The sequence below is a fragment of the Dunckerocampus dactyliophorus genome, chromosome 8, assembly GCF_027744805.1.
Source record: "Dunckerocampus dactyliophorus isolate RoL2022-P2 chromosome 8, RoL_Ddac_1.1, whole genome shotgun sequence".
In the NCBI taxonomy this organism is placed as follows: domain Eukaryota; kingdom Metazoa; phylum Chordata; class Actinopteri; order Syngnathiformes; family Syngnathidae; genus Dunckerocampus; species Dunckerocampus dactyliophorus.
The window spans coordinates 9,735,914-9,756,584 of NC_072826.1; the positions used below are offsets into that span (position 1 = coordinate 9,735,914).

At 41.1% G+C, this 20,671-nt stretch overlaps 1 protein-coding gene across 3 annotated transcripts in view; it reads left to right on the forward strand.

The window, feature by feature from the left end:
* Positions 1-20,074, forward strand: part of LOC129186662 (histone deacetylase 7-like) — a 42,219-nt gene extending 22,145 nt beyond the window's left edge. For 2 of the 3 annotated variants that reach the window (XM_054785134.1, XM_054785135.1), the window contains exons 9-25: positions 10-163; positions 606-850; positions 1,017-1,211; positions 1,622-1,808; positions 2,497-2,630; positions 2,873-2,993; positions 3,085-3,134; positions 4,249-4,356; positions 5,412-5,467; positions 6,306-6,393; positions 6,497-6,616; positions 8,927-9,024; positions 15,563-15,681; positions 15,776-15,909; positions 16,007-16,091; positions 18,535-18,682; positions 18,769-20,074. In XM_054785134.1, the coding sequence (XP_054641109.1) occupies positions 10-163; positions 606-850; positions 1,017-1,211; positions 1,622-1,808; positions 2,497-2,630; positions 2,873-2,993; positions 3,085-3,134; positions 4,249-4,356; positions 5,412-5,467; positions 6,306-6,393; positions 6,497-6,616; positions 8,927-9,024; positions 15,563-15,681; positions 15,776-15,909; positions 16,007-16,091; positions 18,535-18,682; positions 18,769-18,811 (2,085 nt within the window). In that variant the 3' untranslated portion in view covers positions 18,812-20,074. The remainder of the gene's footprint in view (positions 1-9; positions 164-605; positions 851-1,016; positions 1,212-1,621; positions 1,809-2,496; positions 2,631-2,872; positions 2,994-3,084; positions 3,135-4,248; positions 4,357-5,411; positions 5,468-6,305; positions 6,394-6,496; positions 6,617-8,926; positions 9,025-15,562; positions 15,682-15,775; positions 15,910-16,006; positions 16,092-18,534; positions 18,683-18,768) is intronic. The other variant, XM_054785137.1, reaches the window with a different exon arrangement.
* Positions 20,075-20,671: the final 597 nt, after the last annotated feature.

Here is a 20,671-nt window from a genome sequence, read left to right on the forward strand (position 1 = left end):
TCTGCCCAGGCTGACCCACGAGTAGCCAAGACCCTGGCAGTATCCGCTCTGCCTCAAGTCTACTTACCTCTCGATGGAAGCTTTACAACCCAGGCTCACGGCCTGCAGCCTGTGCTCATACTGGAACCACATACTGGGCTTGTACACTCCCAACTTATCTCCTGTGAGTAACAAAATCAAACTTAAAAATATTTTATTGTTCAACAAACTGCAACTAAATAGCACACATTCATTCTGAGAAGCACACATTACACTTAAAGAATTGTATACACATATATATGCCTTTTTTTTCTTTAGAATCTATTAATGCTATTTTATCGTAATTATTGACCAATAATTCAGCAGGTTTCCTTTGTCATTGGACGTGAATAGAGGTACAATACATTATTATACAAGATTGCTCTTTATTATTGGTTTTGTTGCCTTGATGTAAAAGTATATATAGTATTATGAAAAACACAATGACTCCCTCTAGCGGCTATTTTTACTCATGCAGCTTAAATAACACAAGTTCATAACTATCTATTCTTGAATTTAAAGCAAAATGGCTGTTTTTCTTTGATGTTGCCTTTACGCACATAACTTGGCTTCTCTCCTCGTCACAGATCAAGGTTTGAGTCCTCAACCTCTGCAACAGCGACCTCACTTGACCTCCCCTACAAGAAGGGAAGGCCATGTCACCTTTTCCTCCCACAAGCCCTTGGAGCGAACACGCTCTGAACCTCCTCCCTACAGCCCCTCACACCTTGCTTTGCACGTCAGCCATCCCACTCACACACAGCACCAGCTGCCTCAGCAATGCCACAAGAGTGGGATGGATAGGTTTAAGCTAAATTCCCACCTGAGCAAGGTGAGCAAGGTTACACGTGCAGACACATGGATGTCATACACAAATACGTATATTCAAGCACAAAAAAGAAGTCATACAAATACACTTTGTTGTATTTGCCAACACTGTTAACCTCCTATGTGTATAGCCCAAGTGCATGTCCATTGAGAAACCACATCTGATGCAGATCCCATCAGAGGACATGGACCTGGAGGAAATCGGATCCGAGTCTGGGTCTGTATGTGGCTCTGAAGCGGGATCCGTTTGTGAGGAGAGCTTTCACAGGAGACAGAGCACTGCCAGCACCGACTCTGTTTATGACACCGAGTCCACTACCTCGTCACGGGAAAGCTTGATTGAGACGTCACATTCTGTCAGCCAGGTAAAACAGACACATTGTCGCTTGACACACAATATAGTTTTGTTTTGAGAACTTTCAAGGGAGACTTTGGGGTTGTTGATACAATGTGCATAACAAGTGCATGATGCTTGAAATTCTTTAGTTGCCAGAGCAAAAAGTAATACCTTTAATGTCCTTTGTCTGTGTAATCACAATGGTAACGAGAAAGATGCTTATTAGACTGAATTCACCTGATGTAACATCAGTTTGACATAAGAGGGCGCTGTAGCCTTGTCTACTGTACATTATTAACGCTTTTATAACATACTTTCAAGACAAGCACAAATGAATGGACAAAAAAGAGCAGCTGTATTCCGGATAGGCATGCTTGACATGTGAGTCTGTGAAATGTGTTGCTACTGTTAAATATTAATTTAATATAATAAACACAGAGGCAGTTGGCCCATAGACCAGGATTCCTCATGGACTGCCCTAATGTGCCTGTCCTGATGTGGCCTCACCAGCCTCTGGTTCGGACTCAGTCCTCTCCAGCCTCAACATCCGTGCCTCATCCATCTTCAGTCGTGCCAGTGTCTCTATCCAATCCGGCTTCAGATGTCCAACTGCGCTTCACCACTGGTTAGTAGCACAGGAGAAAAATGTTTACAGAGATTATGAATTTTTCTTTTGACTCCTGTTATCAGTTCCTTCTAAAAATGATGTAAGTTGCTTAGGCTGGACAAAAAACAATATATTAAACATTTAAAATCCTTAAAAAGACCGCTACAAGATTGAACACATCTATAATAGGTGTAATGTATCACAAACTAAAAACACAAAAAAGTAAAAACACATGAGAGTGGGGGGTATTTCAATGCTGTTATGTGAAGGCTAATATTTGCTTAAAATAGTTGTGAAAGGAAAGCTACCCCACACTAAGTCCAGCTTGACTGTGTAATATTTATTGTCCTCTTACTTGCACATGTGGATTGAAGTGGCTTTGGATAGGAACTGGTGTGGGTTTGTGGGGAAGGTGGAACTACTTACCATGCTGACATGCCAGAATTCCATCCTCATAGTCTGGGAGCTGAAACTGGCATTTATTTGGATTTTATGACCCCACAGTAACTGCACCAAATAAAAACCGATCAGACGGGAGTGACTTAGGGTAAAATCAGTACAAACTTTATAGTGTCTGGTCGCTTATGGTTTTTGCCCCCCTGTTCCTACAGGGTGGGTTAAATGCACAGAACAATTTTTGGTGTACATTTTAGATGTGAAAAATAACATACAATTCCAGTCGTTAAGATGATCAATGTATGTCTAGGTCTAGTTTACGACGCTCAGATGCAAAAGCACCAATGCACCTGTGGGGACAACAGCTGCCATCCAGAGCATCCTGGGAGAGTCCAGAGCATTTGGTCCCGACTGCACGAAAGAGGCCTCCGGAGCCAATGTGAGGTATGAAACTATATGGACACATCATATCTACTGTAGATTGGGTTGGTGTTGGAGAATGCTAACATGTCATTACTTTCATGTCATGACTGTGAATGCCATAACATGATTCACATCACTGTCATTTTCTTCAAAGCAGTGACCTTTTATTGTCCAGCATCACGTTTCATAGGCATTTGTCACCCATCTGTATGTATATGTGCATGTCATGTCTGTGTCTGTGTGTACCCCTGTGCGCTTTGTAGCATATTCGCAGTCGGAAGGCCTCTCTAGAAGAGCTACAGTCAGTCCATTCAGAAAAACATGTGCTTCGGTACGGCACCAACCCTCTCCACCGCCTCAAGCTGGACAACCCAAAGTTGGCCCGTAAGAGTGACCGGAATAATGATTTTAACTGTAATAAACAATAAAAAATGATATAAGATTGTTACTAAATGTGATCAATTTCTCCCTGCAGGAATCTTGGTTCAACGGATATTTGTAATGTTACCATGTGGAGGAGTGGGGGTTAGTAGAAATGCCTGCATGCACATCACACACATTTTTCAAACCCCATTTAGGATCTTACCACAGTTACATCTGCATCACTGCAAACTAAATAGCACATGAGTGGCCATGCTAAATTATATTATTTGGCCAATTAAAGTACAGAAAAAGAGGATACAGAAGGAAACGAAGAAGGAGAAAGGGGAAAAGGTATCAAGAAACAACTGAGATGATAAGATGGAAAATACATTGAGAAACTAGTGTAGAACCATCAACATAACTGAAAAGGCATCTGAGAGGAAAGGAAAGGAGAGGAGAGGAGAGGAGAGGAGCGGGGGCTGGGGTTGAGTGCCAGTTGATAAGACGACTGATCTTCCTGGATTTCCGGCCCATGACTTTGCTTGCGTAGTTATTGGAACAAGATGGCAAAGTCTGTGATAAAAGAAATTCCTCTGATTTCATTGTTCCACTGTGGGACGCTCCCAGATATGTGACTTGAAAACGCAACATTGGGTAAATGCTTGACCTATTTTTTTTATGTAGATTTTTTTATGGCGGTACATTGCATGCAATAAAAATCTTTAATGCATTTCGGGCCAGACGTAGAAGCCTTTTAGTTTTGTTCTAATCTAAAGACTCCCCAAACAAGTCCAGTCGTACTTGATTCAACTCGCATTATCTAATGGCTCGAAAAGTGATGAAATAAAAAAAAATTACGTTTTTAGTATTTTTATTTACAGTATTTATTATGTATTAATTAGTAGTAGTAGTTTTATATATCTTATACTATAAGATATATATTATATTGTAAGTTATATAATTTTTTAGACATTTTTTACATTTTATTTAAATCTGCATTGACCAGAGAACGTTTAAGTACTGAATTTATTGAGAATTGACAATTGGTTCGTCAATTCACAAAGGATCATCAATGAAATTGATTTGGTCTTTAAATTCAACAAGCAACATTGCTCCTTCATAAAATACTGGAATAAAACACTAATTGTTATAAATAAACAAACACATTACACTAGCAAAGATCAACACAACATACAACACATTTTTTGTGTGTTTACTCACTAGATTCTATGATTATGTTCTTTTAATCTTGGTGTTATTGTCATTTTGCTGACAGGTAGATAATGACACAATCTGGAACGAGCTTCACACGGCAGCAGCTTCTCGTATCGCTGCCGGCTGTGTCACCGACCTGGCACTGAAGGTGGCACAAGGAGAGCTGAAGGTGTGTCTTTAATGCCACATTGGTTGTCCGCGCTGACCTTTTATTCAGCTGTAGTGAAGCAAGCTGTAAGATGAGAATAATACTTCTTAAACATGTTATATCAGAACACAGACCTCTGCCAAGGCCGAAGATATGTGTTTTAACAGTGGCGCCATCTTCCATGAAGTGCAGTGTTCACAACAATAAATTGTAAATTCATCACAAATGCAAATTTCAACACAAATGTAGTATTTTCAAGTTTTTCTCCCTTGGGCTACCCAAAGTATTGTGCTTGGTGGCGGTAATAATGTTTCATTTTATCGAACCAGTATGTTTCTTAAGTATGTCTTTCTTTTCCTTTACCACAATGCACACATTAAGAACAAAGTCATTTGACAGGTGTAATTACAGTAGAACATCCAAAGATGAACACAACCTGTTTTGTCATGCTGCTTGATTTTCCAGTTGTTCTAATTTCATATAAGGTCATTTGAATTCATGGATTAATAATAATGAATCAAGCTCATATCATCATAAAGTAATTTAATGAACATTCCTAACATTCCTAATTGTCATACAAATGTTAAGAAAAGTTAAGCACTTTCATAATAGACCCAAATCAAAACTGAAATAAAGTAAAACTACTCACCATTTGAAGACACATGAAAAACACAGCTGACATTGACTGACAACTTGTGCGACTTCATGCATCATGGTTGTTCAATCTCAAGTTTAGTTTGACTTTTGAGGTATGTTTTTCTATGGCATTCTAGTTTAACTCCAAATTATAGAACTTACTGAGGCGTTTCACTTTACTGAGTCATTGGATATCTATTGCATTTACAGTGCACTAATACATGCCTAAGCAATTCGCATTTGTTTTCCTTCCTAAAATGTACATGCTTGTTTGAATGTATCTGTTTGCTTGCTTTAACTCAATTTATTCCTAGGATTGTTGGATGTGCGTGTGTAATGTTAATATATTTCCAACAGTACCACCAGGTGTGAATCTTTTAAAACTCATCATGGCACACGAGAGTAGCCAGTCTTTGACGTTTTGTCTTTTCCTCTTCCAGAATGGCTTTGCAGTGGTGAGGCCACCTGGGCACCATGCAACACACTCCTCACCTCTGTGAGTGCACACATTGACCAATCTCTGCACAAATGTTTCAAAGCATTTTTTACATATCAGCTGCACTATTGACTTGACGTTCAAGACCGGGCACAAGAAGCATGCAGTATGTGTGTGGTTGGGTGTGCGCTCTTTGGGTGGGCGTGGATCAGTGACAGTCTTTGATTGGAAGCATTTAGCCATGCGGCCACATTTGGCTGGGACTTTTGTGTGTGTTTGTGTGTGTCCTCAGTAGTGCATGCCTCCAGTTATTTATGGGATGATTGACTTTTCTTTATGAGAAGACTGTATATATGATACAGTATATCCTTCCCTCAAACACACACACACACACACACACACACACACACACTGTTTATGACCAGTGCTGACACCCACATTCCTCAATTGTTTTTCACATGTCACCATATTTTCCACTATAGGCAGTCAGTAAATGATGAGGGAACTGCTGCACCACATTCTGCGCTCATTTCTCATCGCATCCTGTCAGGACTAATCTGTAAATCGTCCTGGCTTGAAGAGTGAATTTTATGATAAGTGTGTGTTTCAGTTTGTCACAATGTCTGTGGCCTCTGCATTTCTTGCTGTTCCAGGATGATTTCCTCAGCGTGACACTCGCATATAAAAACACATTTGACTCCTCACACAAAATCTCCTCATTCCTAAAATATTTACATGGTAGCGTGTCAAGAGTCTGTGCTGTAACTGTCCCAACCTGTATTCAATAAGCACCACACGGTTTGTTTCAGAGGTTTCTTCAGTCCATATGGCAATTCTTTGATATTAATGTGCAAAAGATGTCCGGATAAACATGTATGGCCTTTCTGTTTGTCCACAGGGGCTTCTGTTACTTCAACTCTGTAGCCATCGCTGCCAAGCAACTCCAACAGAAACTCAGTGTAGGCAAGATCCTCATTGTTGACTGGGTGAGGACTGTGCATATGACCATGTTCTTTGGTCCCCTTAAAGAAACACGGTCTCAAGTTTTCAGTTTGTTTCAACACGTCTTCTGATGTCATCTTTTTCTAGGATGTTCACCATGGCAATGGCACCCAGGAAGCCTTCTATAACGACCCAAGTGTCCTGTATATATCCATACATCGCTATGATAATGGCAACTTCTTCCCCGGTGGTGGACATCCAAATGAGGTACAGTCTTTCACAACAATGCTGTGGTTTATAACGATATTAAAAATGGTGTTTTCCACCAGGTGAGGAACACATTTCACTGTTTTATGCTTACATTTTACAGTTTCATATTACTGGTTAGAAACATGGGTCATAAAAGCTGACTTTCCGTGTTTCTTAAAGGGTTGTCAAACATATAATTCTGTAAGAAAACTAGATAGTAGATACACACATGAATTTGCTTTCATCCCCTTTAAGTAGTGAAATGTATGCGGAAATTAAGAGTATGTCTAGTGAGATACATTGTGGTCGTCATTCCTAGTTGAGTCGTGGGTTAAGATAAATATGTGTTCAAGGTAAGGGCTATGATTAGGTAAGTAGTAGTTATCATTATGGGCTGCAGCAAGTCCGACAGAAATGACTGTAATCATGTGTAGTGCTCCCCCAGAGCGACACAAGTAAAAGCACTCATAACAGCCACATGTGAAGAACCCCATCTACTTAAAACTCAAGAAATAATTCTTGATATCACAGTAATGCCGCAGCTGCTACATGCCTGATGCGAGGATAGCAGACCTGCCAACATGTACACACTTTTTGTACACGGCGGGCATTTTGACTTGCTCTCAGGTACGCATTTTGTTTCAGTTTCCTTGTTCAGTCAGGTGTCATTGCTTACGCCAGCGCCGTGACGTTGAAGCATGACAAAGCCTTCAGTCTCTGTGTGTAGTGTTACGTGCGCCACCAAAAAATTCTTTGCGCTGTTAGGCTATGATTGGTCAGCTTGTAGAACATTATTTCCTGTGTTTCCATGACTCGTTCAGAGAGCGGACAGCGCACTTCCCAGAACACCTTCTCCTCCGATTTCAGATCTACTAACTGTTGTAACACATTGATTAGTTCCAGCTGCAATAACATTGTCCCTTTAATGACCATTATTCGTTCAAAGGAAGCTAACAAGCTAAATAGTCTACAACAGTGGTGGTTGCTCAGGTCACCTTTTACATCCAACCCTGATGAAGAGTATTAAAAGCATCTGTGTCCATAGTGGGCCCATTTGCAGCCCGTGGATTGTTTTTTTTCTTGAAATAGAATTTATAAAAAAAATGCAAAAATGGATCAAGACCGAAAGGCATAATGTAACAAGAAATAGCTGAAATGTTGAACTAGTAATAACTAGGAGTTGTCACAAGATCTCGCGAGATTAAAACATAACAAGATTTCTCATTCAGAAAAAAAATTAATCAATCACGCAACAAATTAACTTGATCATTTTGCTGGCTCCAATATATTGCCATGTGAATGTGTGTCTGTTTTCCTCGTCTCTTGTCTCCAACCAGGCAGGAAGAGGGTTCATTCTGTGCATTAGTTTCAGCACCTTGGCGCGTGAGGCATGAAGAGTGTTGATCGTACGCATCCCCATTGTACCCATTATAGAGTCACATAGATTCCCTCCTCATCTTCTCCCATCTTCCCCAACAATAATGGGGGTAAAATGGTCAATGTTTTCCCATAAATTCCCCTGATGAGGACGGCACATAAAACACTCTACCGACTTGGATGTGGTTTTGCCCTAAGTGGCCCTTCAACCTCTGTTTAGCTGTGTGGTAAACCACTGGAGTCTCACTGTCCCCCGTATAGGTATATAACTCACTATGGGGTAGCATTGTGATGTCATAACGCAGAGGACTGTGTACCACACAGTAACCAGCGAAGTCCTAATCTATTCCAGCAACTCTTTCAACATGAAAGAGAGAGACAGAATAGAAGAGAGCTCAAGATACTTGGAGCAATAGAATGAATTGTGTGACTGTGTCCATGTGCGTGTGTGTGTGTATTCAAGTACATTACCAGTTGGCAGAGGATGGAAGGCCTCATGTGTTTTGTGTTTGCCCTGTGAACATCCCGTCCTCTGAGAGAAGAATGGAGTCAGGCACTCTGCAATGCTCATCAGCGTTCTTTTCCTTTTAAGCATCTTCACACACACATACACACACACACAGTAAGGAAATTACCACACCTTGCTGCCAAGAGAGTGTCAGTCACCCTCTACACTCAGCCTTCAATCTGACACATTGACTGATGGTGAAGGGCTGAGAGAAGAGCTAAATGGATGTTAGCAGCACTACAAAGGGAGCATGGAATCCTTCTTTCCAAGGCTCAGTTTCTCTTCTGCCCCAAATACGTAAGGTCAAACTTAGAGGAGCTCCCTTGACTCGACCTGGCATTTTGGAGAATGCTCTACAATGTAAAAAGCCCATTATGCCTTCATACATATATGATATCACTGACTGTCTTTGGTTTCACTTTCTTCACTCTGTCCTATTGCAGGTTGGTGCTGGGGAAGGCGAGGGTTTTAACGTGAACATTGGATGGACAGGCAGTTTGAATCCTCCCATGGGTGATGCTGAGTATTTGGCTGCATTCAGGTGAATATAACGATTTTCTAAGTTAACCAAGTCACCTTCATTCCCATTCTGTGCCTGTTTATTTATTATGTATTATGGACGAAACAAAGACAAGCACAGAATCAAATTAGAAGCACATGATGAATACAGACTCACCACCATTTCCAGAGAGAAGATTACAGTAAAACATTGTTCTTTGATGAATGAATGACAGGCAGGCAGGGTGTTTTTAGCGTTCATTGTTTGGTATTCCCCAAACATTTAGTCTTGGATGGGAGTAGCAACAACGTCTTCAATGACATTGTGGAAAGTTCTGGATAGTTCCATTTAACTTTAATCCGAAATGACGAAACACAACGAACACAAGCAAGGAAGTGACAAAGCCATATTTTAAGTAGGAGCCGCTGTCCTCGTTTCATTTTCTTTCTTGTCACCCGAGTTGTAGTCTGTCAAGTTTTTTTCAGCATCCCCAGTGAGAAAGTTTGTTACCTACCTTTCGTTTTTGCAGCTGCTCAACTTTGACCACAATATGACATCAGAGTAAAATAATTGTCTGTATATTATTTTTCCAAAATGTATATGTATTTACATAAAATGTGATGTAGTTATTTGCAACACTATTTTTTAAAACGTGTCTATTCTATTTTATTTTTTCCTTGTTTATTGCAGTTATTTAGTTGTAGACTAGTGCATCAGTTCCAATAAGTGAATTTCTGTGAAGTAGGATTCAATATATGCTATAATATATGCCCTCACGGTGGCCGAGTGGTTAGCATGTTGGCCACATAGTCAGGAGAGCAAGAAGACCTGCGTTCTATGTGTGGAGTTTGCATGTGGAGTTTTCTCCGGGTACTCCGGTTTCCACCCACATTCCAAAAACATTCATGTTTGGTTAATTGCTGACTCTAAATTATACATAGGTATGAATAGTGCCTTGCAATTGGCTGGCGACTAGTCCAGGGTGTACCCTGCCTCTCGCCCGAAGTGAGCTGGGATAGGCTCCGGCATACCTACGACCCTAGTGAGGATAAGCGGCATAGAAAATGGATGGTCAATATAAATAAATGGAATATATTTGGAGTTAGAGCTTGGAAAACCTGTTTACGATTTTTACCATTATTAGACCCCTATAGACATGAAATAACACCACTATAGTCACTTTTACACTCCTATTATTCTTTGTTTACAACACATTGCTCAGCAGTAATGCACAGGCTACGGGATCACTGCAGGGACACAAGAGACAGCTGCCGCTTTAAACATTGAATGCTACTGAGCTAACTAGCTAGCCCCCAATTAGTTTATTCTAAACTTAATAAAGGGTGGGGAAGAAGGACAAAGTGAGAAGCCAAAAACTGACCACTTCCACACGGAATGGGAGGAGAACTCTTTTTCACTACATCATATTTGACATGACTGACTCCATGCAGCATGAAGATAATGTAACATCATTTGTCATCAATGTAACATTACTGACATATAGTGAGTAGAATACTACATATAACTCTTCTTTTAATATTTTTTGACTAATAATAGTCCATAGTCAACCACAAAGCAGCGCCCATTTATTGATTAATTTTTTAAAAAACGGGAGCGATGTTCAAGTCAGCTGGGATAGGCTCCAGCTCAACCATGACCCTGAACAAGATAAGCGATAGAAAGTTAATTAGGACAGTCTGTATTTCCAATGGTGTCTTTAACGTTGTTACTTTTGATTGATCGGCTATCATGATTCATAAAAATACCAGTTCATAAAAATAGTCTTTATTTTACAACAACACTCAGCACATATTTTTTTTCATTTCTCCTGAAATCAATTATTTTTTCCGTTCGATACTTGAATATTTGCTTTCACCAGCGACTCACCACTCAGATGATGAAACATTATTTGAGCTCAACATGCAGCTTGCTCAGTGGGTGGGCCCCTCGTCAAAGGGAAAATGCTAATGAGGTTACCCGTAATGGTAAAAAAGAAGAAAAAAAGCCATAGGCCCAGTATGCAGGCTTTGAAACACTAAGTCCAGTGTTTACTAGAGTTTAGAATGGTAATTAAGGAACAACTGGTTCTTTCCGGAACAGCCGTTTGGTTTTGGTTTTTCACCCAGGATGGGGAAATGAGAAGTGTTTTCATGTGTAAAAGTTCCTTAGCTAACCACAATCTTTACAGTATTCGCAGTATCATGTGATTCTGTGGTGGAAAAGTATCCTGGTGGCTGTACATGAGCCTTAGGGCCCGTTTACACAAGACCCTTATCAACTGAAGAGGGATAAAAACTCTGTTGTTTTGGGGGTTGCAGGTAGAAAAGGCAAACGTTTGAAAATACGTATATGTTATTAGATAGGGGTGTCCAAACTTTTTCCAGTGAGGGCCCCATACTGACAAATGAAAGAATGCAAGGGCCACTTTGTTATTTTGTAAAGCAACACATGTGGATATGCTAAGAAATTACAGTATATATATTTCAAGAAAAAAAACGGCAATCATCATATAGGTGAAAAAGCATATTTTATCATCTTTGCTCTTTTTTTTCCCCCATTATTGCTGTTGATGACATTATTTTTCCCTATTATCGTAAAATTTAAACTCTTTTGCTCGTTAAAATATGACTTTTTATCTTAATATTTTATGTATTTTTAACTTTATTGTTATAAAATTACAGCTGTTTCTTCCATTTCTGCTATTGTTTTTTTCCCCCCAACTATTTCAACTTTCTTTTACATTTTTTTTCTCATCATTATGAATTTATTCCAACCATAATTTGACTTTATTGTCGTAACATTATAACTTTTACCAAAACCTAATTTTCCAAAAATGACAACTTAATAATATTATTAAGTAATATTATGACTTTTGAAAAATAATGTCCTTCTTTAATATTTCAACTTAATGCTGCTAAAATGACATTCTTTTTTTCCTCACAATATTACGTTATTTTCATCAATTTTCTTTTTTTCCCCCAGTTTTCTTGTTAAATTACATTGTTAGAATGTGCCTCATGCCAATAAAAAAAAAAACAGCCACGGGCCGCAGAAGCCCCCCTCGCCGCACTTTGGACATCCCTGGTATAACACTAAGCTAATATGTTGGATCTTTGTTCAGATAGCTTAGCACATATTGACATACATTGGATTCTCTTAGCATATTTAATGCACAAAGTGTCCCATCCACATTCTTCAGTTCTTCCCATGGAAGAGGTTTGAACAACCCCTGCTGTAAAACCATGGAGGACAAGCAGTTGACATCACCGACTACCGCTATGAATTTGCATATTGTAGCGATTTTCGTAGTTTTGCTGGTCTCGTGAATGAGATCTGTATATGAAACTTGTAAAAAGGTAGGTCATCGTCATCATATTTATAGGCACTTTTCAAAATAATATTAGAAGTCAGCAAACTTCACTTCACGTTACATTCAAATGTATCCGTGCATTTGCTCATCATCAGGTGCAAAGAAAGGTGCACACAGCTGACATAGCTTAATGCATAGGGGTGTCACAAGACACTCGGTTCACAAGACGAGACAATACACGAGATTGGGTCTACGGGAAAAAAAAAAGGATGAGATACTAGCATTACTTTGAAGAAAAGTACAAAGTAAAAATATAAATAATATTTGACAATATATTGCAATCTACCAATTCAATTTTACACTCTTCTGCGCTCTGTGTGTATGCAAGCAGCCCCGCCTCCACCCACCGAGTCAAAGCGACTGTATGACTGACAAAAAGGCTCATTCCGTTCATGGTGTTGTTCTATGGAACAAACGTGCCGGGGTGCTGAAACCAATGCAGAGTGAACCCTCTTCCTGCCTGTTCGGAGGCGAGAGACGAGGAAAACAGACACGCATGCACATGCAAAATTATCGATGTGATGAATTAATTTACTTATTATCAGCCCAGGCCTTGTGCCCACGAGACAGTTTTTTCTGAAGGACAAATGTCTCACGAGATCTTGTAACACCCCTATTCATGCATCATAAGTTCACGTTTGCCTTGTCAGTGTGCTGCCAGTTGTGTCGTTCCATTCCAGTCCATTGTTTGGATGTCCCGGGCCGTTCCCTCAGGATGGAGCGAAAAGCGAGCCAGGCTCGGGTCAGTGGTGATGTGTGTCTGTTTTTGGCTGCCTGCTATTGACAGGCTTGCGGTTTCTAGTGGTTGTGGGACTCAAATACAATCAAGCAAAAGCTCAGTGGTGTTGAGGTTAGGTGTCAGGATGTTTTGTTTATGTGTGGGGGATCATGGTGGTGGTCCATATTTCAGGTTCTTCTGTTTGCCAGTAGCACAGGGGTGTTCATCTCTCGGTGGCTACCGGCAAATCACAAACTGTAAAGAAGAATACAGAGGAGAGCAGCAGAGAGGAAAAGAAGTGGGGGGTGCAATTGTTGGAGAATCCAAAGGCGGCGTAATTAGGCCCAATGGATCCCAGATGGCTGGCTGTCAGTGACGTGAGAAGAGGGACGAGCTCCTAATAGGAACCAGACGCACACATACGCCTTTGAACTGCCGCCGACACAAAAAGAGAGAGCGAGCGAGGGAATCAAACGCGGCATGGGCCGTGTGTGCGCTCGCGCGAAATAACTGGCAGCCAGTTAGGGAAGGAAGTAAGGAAGCGAGCAAAGTGGTCTCCCTGGGGTGCACAGGCCCCGTCTCATTTTTACCTGCTGGTGTCACAGCCCGTCCCTGGCATGCTGTGTGAATGCACGCAATCGAGATGAACTTCGTCTAACTCGTCTGCTCGGACACGTTCACACCTGCGAGCTGCTCCTCTTACCACGGCTCCATCAAAAACAGATGACACACATCAACCTTCTCTTTTCACATTTACAGTGAAATATGAACCAGACAGACACGTGTCAGTCACCTTGATCCTTTTATATTCACCTTTGTCTTCTCACACTTGAATCTTTATATTACATCCTTTAGTTTGTTCTGTGCAATCAGTCAAGTGAAAACATGTTTTCCCATAGGACATAGTGGTACGCCCATTGTCATGGGGGTATGTGATTAAAACTTCAAAACAATTAGCGGGTAACACTCACAATTATTAGTGTGCCCGAGTGTTGTGCATTACGAGTGTTTAATCTTGAAGATTTCATTTATGTTGGTGTTCCAAGCCGCGCACTGTGAAAACCTGTCAGTGTATGTGCGTGTCAGTGTGAGAGATAAGGATTCTCTCCGAAAATGAAGCTTTATCGCTGGTGTATGTATTGTTGCGCCTTGAGTACTGTTTCATCATGTTTGTTAAACCTTCCCTTTCCGTTTGGTGTCAAATTAATATGCAGACTTAAATCGTAGCGATTGCGAGTGGACAAACGTGAAGCTCGACTTCAACCCATTCAAAAGGAAGGATCCCAACATCCGGCTGAAATAAAAGATATGTAGGACCAATACTCATCTATTTATCAGTGCTCATGTAAAATTTTTATCCAAATTTGACCATGCAAAATACACATTTTTGAATCTGAATTACTTACCAATCATAAAATTAACCAATTAATGATGTTCAGTCCTTCAAGTTAATGAAGATTAAAAAAGGTTTATGTTTTTTAAGTGTGCAGGACTAGCGGGTGCACGTCTGAAGGGGCACGCGAGTGGAAAGTTTGGGAACCACTACCATAGGACATAACGGAAATAGAAATAGTCTGTTCCAGGGTCAAACTGTTGCCATTTGAAAAAGTTTGAACTGTACCGGCGTTTTCGTAAGTTGCATTTTAACCGCCGTAATATTTAAACATTCTTACAACTTTAATGACAAAAATGAGGGCTTATCACGCATCACTCATCTGATTTATTTGAAAGAACTCGTCACGCATGTGTAAAAAGACGTTAATCAACCAGTTGACTTGATTTTCAGAACTTCACGGTGTCTTTTAAGGCAAAATTTTGCTTGGTTTTCGAAATGTACACCACCGGTCAGAAGTTTTTGAACATCCCAATTTTTCCAGTTAGTTAAGGAAATTCAAGTCGTTCAAGTCCATTGAATTGCTTGAAATGGTACAAAGATAAGTGGTGAAGTGCCAGATGTAAAAAAAAAAAAAAAAAAAGGTAAGGGTACCTAAAACTGAAAAGAAAAATGTGTATTTCCGAATTATCCAAAAAGGCCTGTTTCAGGGACCACAAAATGTGTCAACTATTTAAAGCTGTTCCGCAGAAATGGAGGTTGATCAAGCCTTGGAAGTTGGTGCAACTAATTCCTACAGGTTTTCCAAGTTCTGGAGTACTTCCTACCTCCTCTGTCTGCATAAAAACAGTGTTCATAACGCACTGTGGCACTATAACCTCGTGAACACCAGTTGAACAGCATTGTACTGGAGAAAGTCATTTGTTGCTACAAAAATGGCAAGAAAAAGGGAATTAACAATGGAAGAGAGACAGCGCATCTTAACACTTAAGAATGTAGGTTTTTCCTGCACAGAAATTGGCGCGTTCTAAAACTTTTGAGCGGTAGTTTATGTCCTTAGGGTCTGGCAAATGTTGAGGTTCCACTATAACGCCAAAGTCCAAATGTACACATTTATGGAGTTTTGTTTGTGGGTCGTGTTTCCTCCGGTCCTGCTCAGAGCTGTGGTGATGCCCATCGCCCACGAGTTTTCCCCCGACGTTGTGCTTGTGTCGGCGGGCTTCGATGCTGTGGAAGGTCATTTACCATCACTGGGAGGCTACAAGGTCACAGCTAAGTGTAAGACTCGGTCAGCCATTCGTTCACATTGAGAAGCACACAATAGCTCTGTATTCAACTGTGTGTGTGTTTGTGTGTATGTGTGCCCGACCAGGTTTTGGCTTTTTAACCCGACAGCTGATGTCACTGGCCGGCGGTCGGGTGGTTCTAGCGCTGGAGGGCGGACACGACCTCAAGGCCATCTGTGACGCCTCTGAAGCCTGCGTCAGTGCCCTGTTGGGCATGGAGGTAAGCTACAGTATATGTGTGTGTCTTTGTATTGTACGTGTGTGTGCGGTAGATATTGTATCATCTCACCACTGCTTCCTGCTTGGTGGGACCCCAGGTGGAGCCACTGGCACAGTCCGTGTTGGACAAGAAGCCCTGTGAAAACGCCGTGCAGTCACTACTGAGTGTCATCCAGGTTCAAGGTAACCAGAATTAAATAAGCACAGCCCAGATTGGGGACCCAATAGTACATTCGAACGTTTAAGGACTGAAACTAGCATTCACCTTCATCAACCGTCCGGTTGTCCTCATCAGGGTCACAGGTGAGCTGGAGCCTATCCTAGCTGACTTTGGGTGAGAGACAGGGCGCACCCCGGGCTAGTTGCCAGCCAGTTACACGACACGTATACTGTAGACAAACAAGCGGTCACACTCACACCTGCAGCCTCCAATTAACCTAACATGCATGTTTTTGGGATGCGGGAGGAAGTTCCTGGATAAAACCCATGCAAGCACCGGGGGGAGCATGTAAACTCCACACAGAGATCTTCCGGTGGAGATGGATTGTTATTTGTCATTCAAATTAAGACTGATTTATTGTTTCTCTTCATTACAAATAACCAGTAGACAGAAGCACAGCGGAGCGTCCCCACACAGTCACACAGAGTCTGGCTTCATTGTGACCTGAACACATCAACAGCAGTGCAATTCCAACACTGTATGTACTGTACTGCATGCATCTCCAACTCCCACACGTCTCTAGTCCGTTCATCCCGGGAACGACACTTCCTCTCATTACAAGAACGCGAGATGCATTCGGGGACGCTCCGAACATCGCAAAAACGCATGTGTGTGTGTAAATAGATGAGAAGATAAAGCAAAACATGAAGTGGATGTTCTTATCACTCACTTTGTAGCTCTTAAATTGCATGTACAAGATTCTACATTTAAGCATGCTGGAAAATACCCTGAAAACAAGTAATTTTACCTTAAATTACGTGATGTCTTTGAGCGCAACCCCTCATTGCGCACAGTTTAAAGCCTGATTCAAATGTTCTGCTACTATTAAAGAGGCTGGTGTCAGACAAATACATGTTTAGACTTGTGTGGTGTCTTTCAGCTTGATTGGCATATTCAGTTCATTAGGAGCTGCTAATACATACAAATATATACAATATATATGTCCTTTATCTTTCTGTTCATTCATTATAAATACAGTAAAAATGGGCATATTTCAGACATAGTTGCAAATGGTGATTAATCATGATTAGTTCATTTAAAAGCTGTGATTAATCTGATTTAAAAAAATCATTTGACAGCCCTACTAGTTACGTTTAAAAATGTAATAATTAGAGTTACTAGTTACTTTCCCAAACTCATTTAATATCAGAATTACTGTTTCATAAATCCAATTAGTTACCACGGAAAGTAATTATCGCGTGACTCTTTTGAAAAACCTTCAAACATGTCAAATAATTGGGATTGAGCGGTGACAAGATCTGAGTTACTCACAACGGACGCTCTGTGACGCAGTGCACGCTTCACATGCGTGTTCTTTCCTTTCACATCCATGACGTGGGGAAATAAGGCGGACCGCTCGGGCTCGCGGCTGTCGCATCGAGTTCTCATGCGTGACGGTCACGGACGAGGCGAGTCTTCTGAACGTCTTTTTTGAGTGAACGACGACAACATACGGTGTAAGAACGGCTCGTTGTTACCTACAGTATACCCGTTGTCATCTTCACTTAAAAGAGCCGTTCAAAGGACTCGAATCGTTCGCGAACGTCACACAGCGAGATGCTAAGAGCTGCTAGATATCAGCGCATCAGTGCACCACATCCCACACTGGTCACGGTAACGCCGTTGGAAAACAATAACTATTATTATTATCACTCTTGCACGTAGTATTTTTACCAGCATTACTCCCAGCATTGCACAGAACAGTGTTAAACGTCTTGTTACACTTGTATGACCATGAAGAATGTTACTTGAAGTGTTCTGTCCGGTTAAGGTTCAGGTGATTCATTCTATTTCCATGATTTCCTATGGGATTTGTCCTCCATATCTAGTGTCCTTTAATGGAGCGTGTTGGACTTTGGAGGCTCCCCTGTAGTTGCATTGCTTTTTCTTTTTATTATTAGGATCATCACTTCTGCTCCCTGGTCACCTCTTCTCCTTTACACCCCCGGCGCTCATCCCTCCCTGCAGCCATCACACACACACACACACATACACACACACACATACACACATACACATGGCCGCCCTGGCTCCAATTATCTTCAAACACTCCTCTGGCACACGACCTTCGCAGCATCCCCTCCTGATTGCACACAAATGTTATCCCAAGCAAATTAGATTAATTAAAAATATTTGCAAAGCCACAGGAATGTTAAGCCTATGATTTAAGTAAGCCACGGGGTGGAATATGTGAGAGTTACGTTGACACTCTTCGAGCGACACCATTGAAACTGACCATCTGATGTGTGTCACGCGCCCCGTTCAGTTTACATTTCTGAAGTTATCAGCTTGGACATTCAGGCCGCGGGCTGTTGGGATGGCGTGACATCAAACGGCGAAGCAGATGACGCATCCTAACACAACATTCATCTTCTTCCCTTCTTCTTCTTCGCTGTGATTTGTCAGGCGAGTACTGGCAGAGCGTGAAGGACTCGGGCGCCACGGCGGAGCTGTCCTACCTGCAGGCCCAAAGGAGGTGGCTGAGGCGAGACTCGGACAGCGAGGCCGTCAACGCCATCGCCGCGCTGTCGATGACAGCTGGCGCCTCCGACAGGCAAGCGCAACGTCGCGTTGTGTTGGCTTTCTGCTTCGTGTGTGTGATCGTGCTTGTGATCGATAGCATCCTTCTTGTTCAATCAGGAATCATTCGGAAACGACGCCAGAGAAAAGTCATTCCACATGAAGAGGGAATCCTGAATTTGGACACGAAGCAGACATTTCCTCAACTGAGTGGAGGCAGACGTATCTCTGAGTCTTACTTCTAAGCCTTCACCTTGTAAATGACCCTCACGCCACCTGCTGCAGCCTTGAAGGCCAGGTCGAAGGTCACCGGTGGCAGAAGAAAGAGTCGTCCCTGCTGGATGTACCTGTGAAGCAGAGCAGACGTTCCCTCTGCACTCGTCCACGTCTGATGATGTCACTCCCGCTAACCCAAACAAAAACCTGCCTTTTGCACTATACACTGTAGGATGTTGACGTGGACATGTGGACATTTTTTTATGCTCACGTCTATTTTGGTAAAGGTCCAGCATCCTTTGACCAAGCTTCACCTTCACCCTGACTAGTTTGGAAGCATTCGAGCCTTTCTAGCATCTGCTTTTATCCCCGAGTCAAGACACAAATCACCCATGATGCCTCAGTGCGGCGTAACCACTCATCGATGATTGATGTCCGGTGTCAGGAGTCCAGTGGACGTGCTTTTGGTATGTTTTTTTTGTACCTGTGGACAAGCATTCCTGCTGTGTTTCTTATTAAACGTTTTGTATTTCCTCACTAACAATGACCGTTGGTGTTGACCTGAGTCATGTTAGCAGTAATACTTTGATTGTTACACACGTACAGCACAACTGGAAACAGGTTGAGCGCACACATTTATTAGAACAACGTGCCGTCTGCGGACTGGCTTGGCTTTAAAGAGTTTGTGAATGTGTTTTTTTTTTGTGTGTGTGTGTAATCTGAAATGTTGAACACCGAAGTGTCTAAAGTAATTCTGTTCTCAAAGTAAGAACTACCTTATTTTTTTATTTATACGTTGAGATTCATTGAGGTGCTTGACAGCGCGATAGATTGTTTGCTGATACCTGATGTTTGCGCTGTGTTTCCTCCCTTCTATTGTCGCTCACCTCCACGCCGTGCATTCATTCACCAACGACATCGCTGACAATGTGAAAACAAACCACGGCGCCGTGGCCGAGCTTTACCTGTAATCACTCACCTCTTGTCTTAATGAAAGATTATTTTTGTATATGATTGAATGAAAAACAGGATCCACCATGTGCTTATTTAGAGACCAAATGGTGAAATGAAGTATCTGACCAAGCTGTGTGAAAGCCTATTAGATTTTTTTTAAATTTTTTTTTTTACTTTTTAACATTTCTACTGTTTATCCCCGCACCCAAAAAATAAGGAATAAATTCATTTGAAAAAAGGCGACTCCTTTATGTTTCCATTTTTTTATTTTACTTTATATTGACTGCTGTATGTACTAAAATGAATGCAGTAATCTCATTTTGTTTACATACTAATAAGATATTAATATATTTTCTTTAATTTAAAATGATCAAATTATTATATTTAATTTCAGCTCCGTAACACCTTCATTTCCTCAAATGCCAGGCCCAAATATATGAATGCAGCAATCACTTAAATGTTTCAATTTGAAGTTAATATCATTTATTTATTGGAAAAAACGTAATTTGTTTTAGAAGAAGTCCATTTTATTTCAGCACCACATCCTCTTTGTTTCCCAGGATAACCAACTTCATCTGCAGCAATTAAAAGTTTTATTCTTAAAAGAAGAATTTGATTTTTTTTAAATATACATTTGTAAACTATTTTATTTTGACACCGCATCCAGCTAAATGCTCCATGATACTAGTATACGCAGCAACTATTGTTTAAATTGTACTGTATTAAATTAAACTATTTCATCTCAGCACCGTATCGCACTATACAAAAAATTTTACGTTAAAATAACAATGAATATACTTTTATTTATTTCTACTTCAGCACATCCCCCAGCTTTCTGAAAGGCTAAGCTATA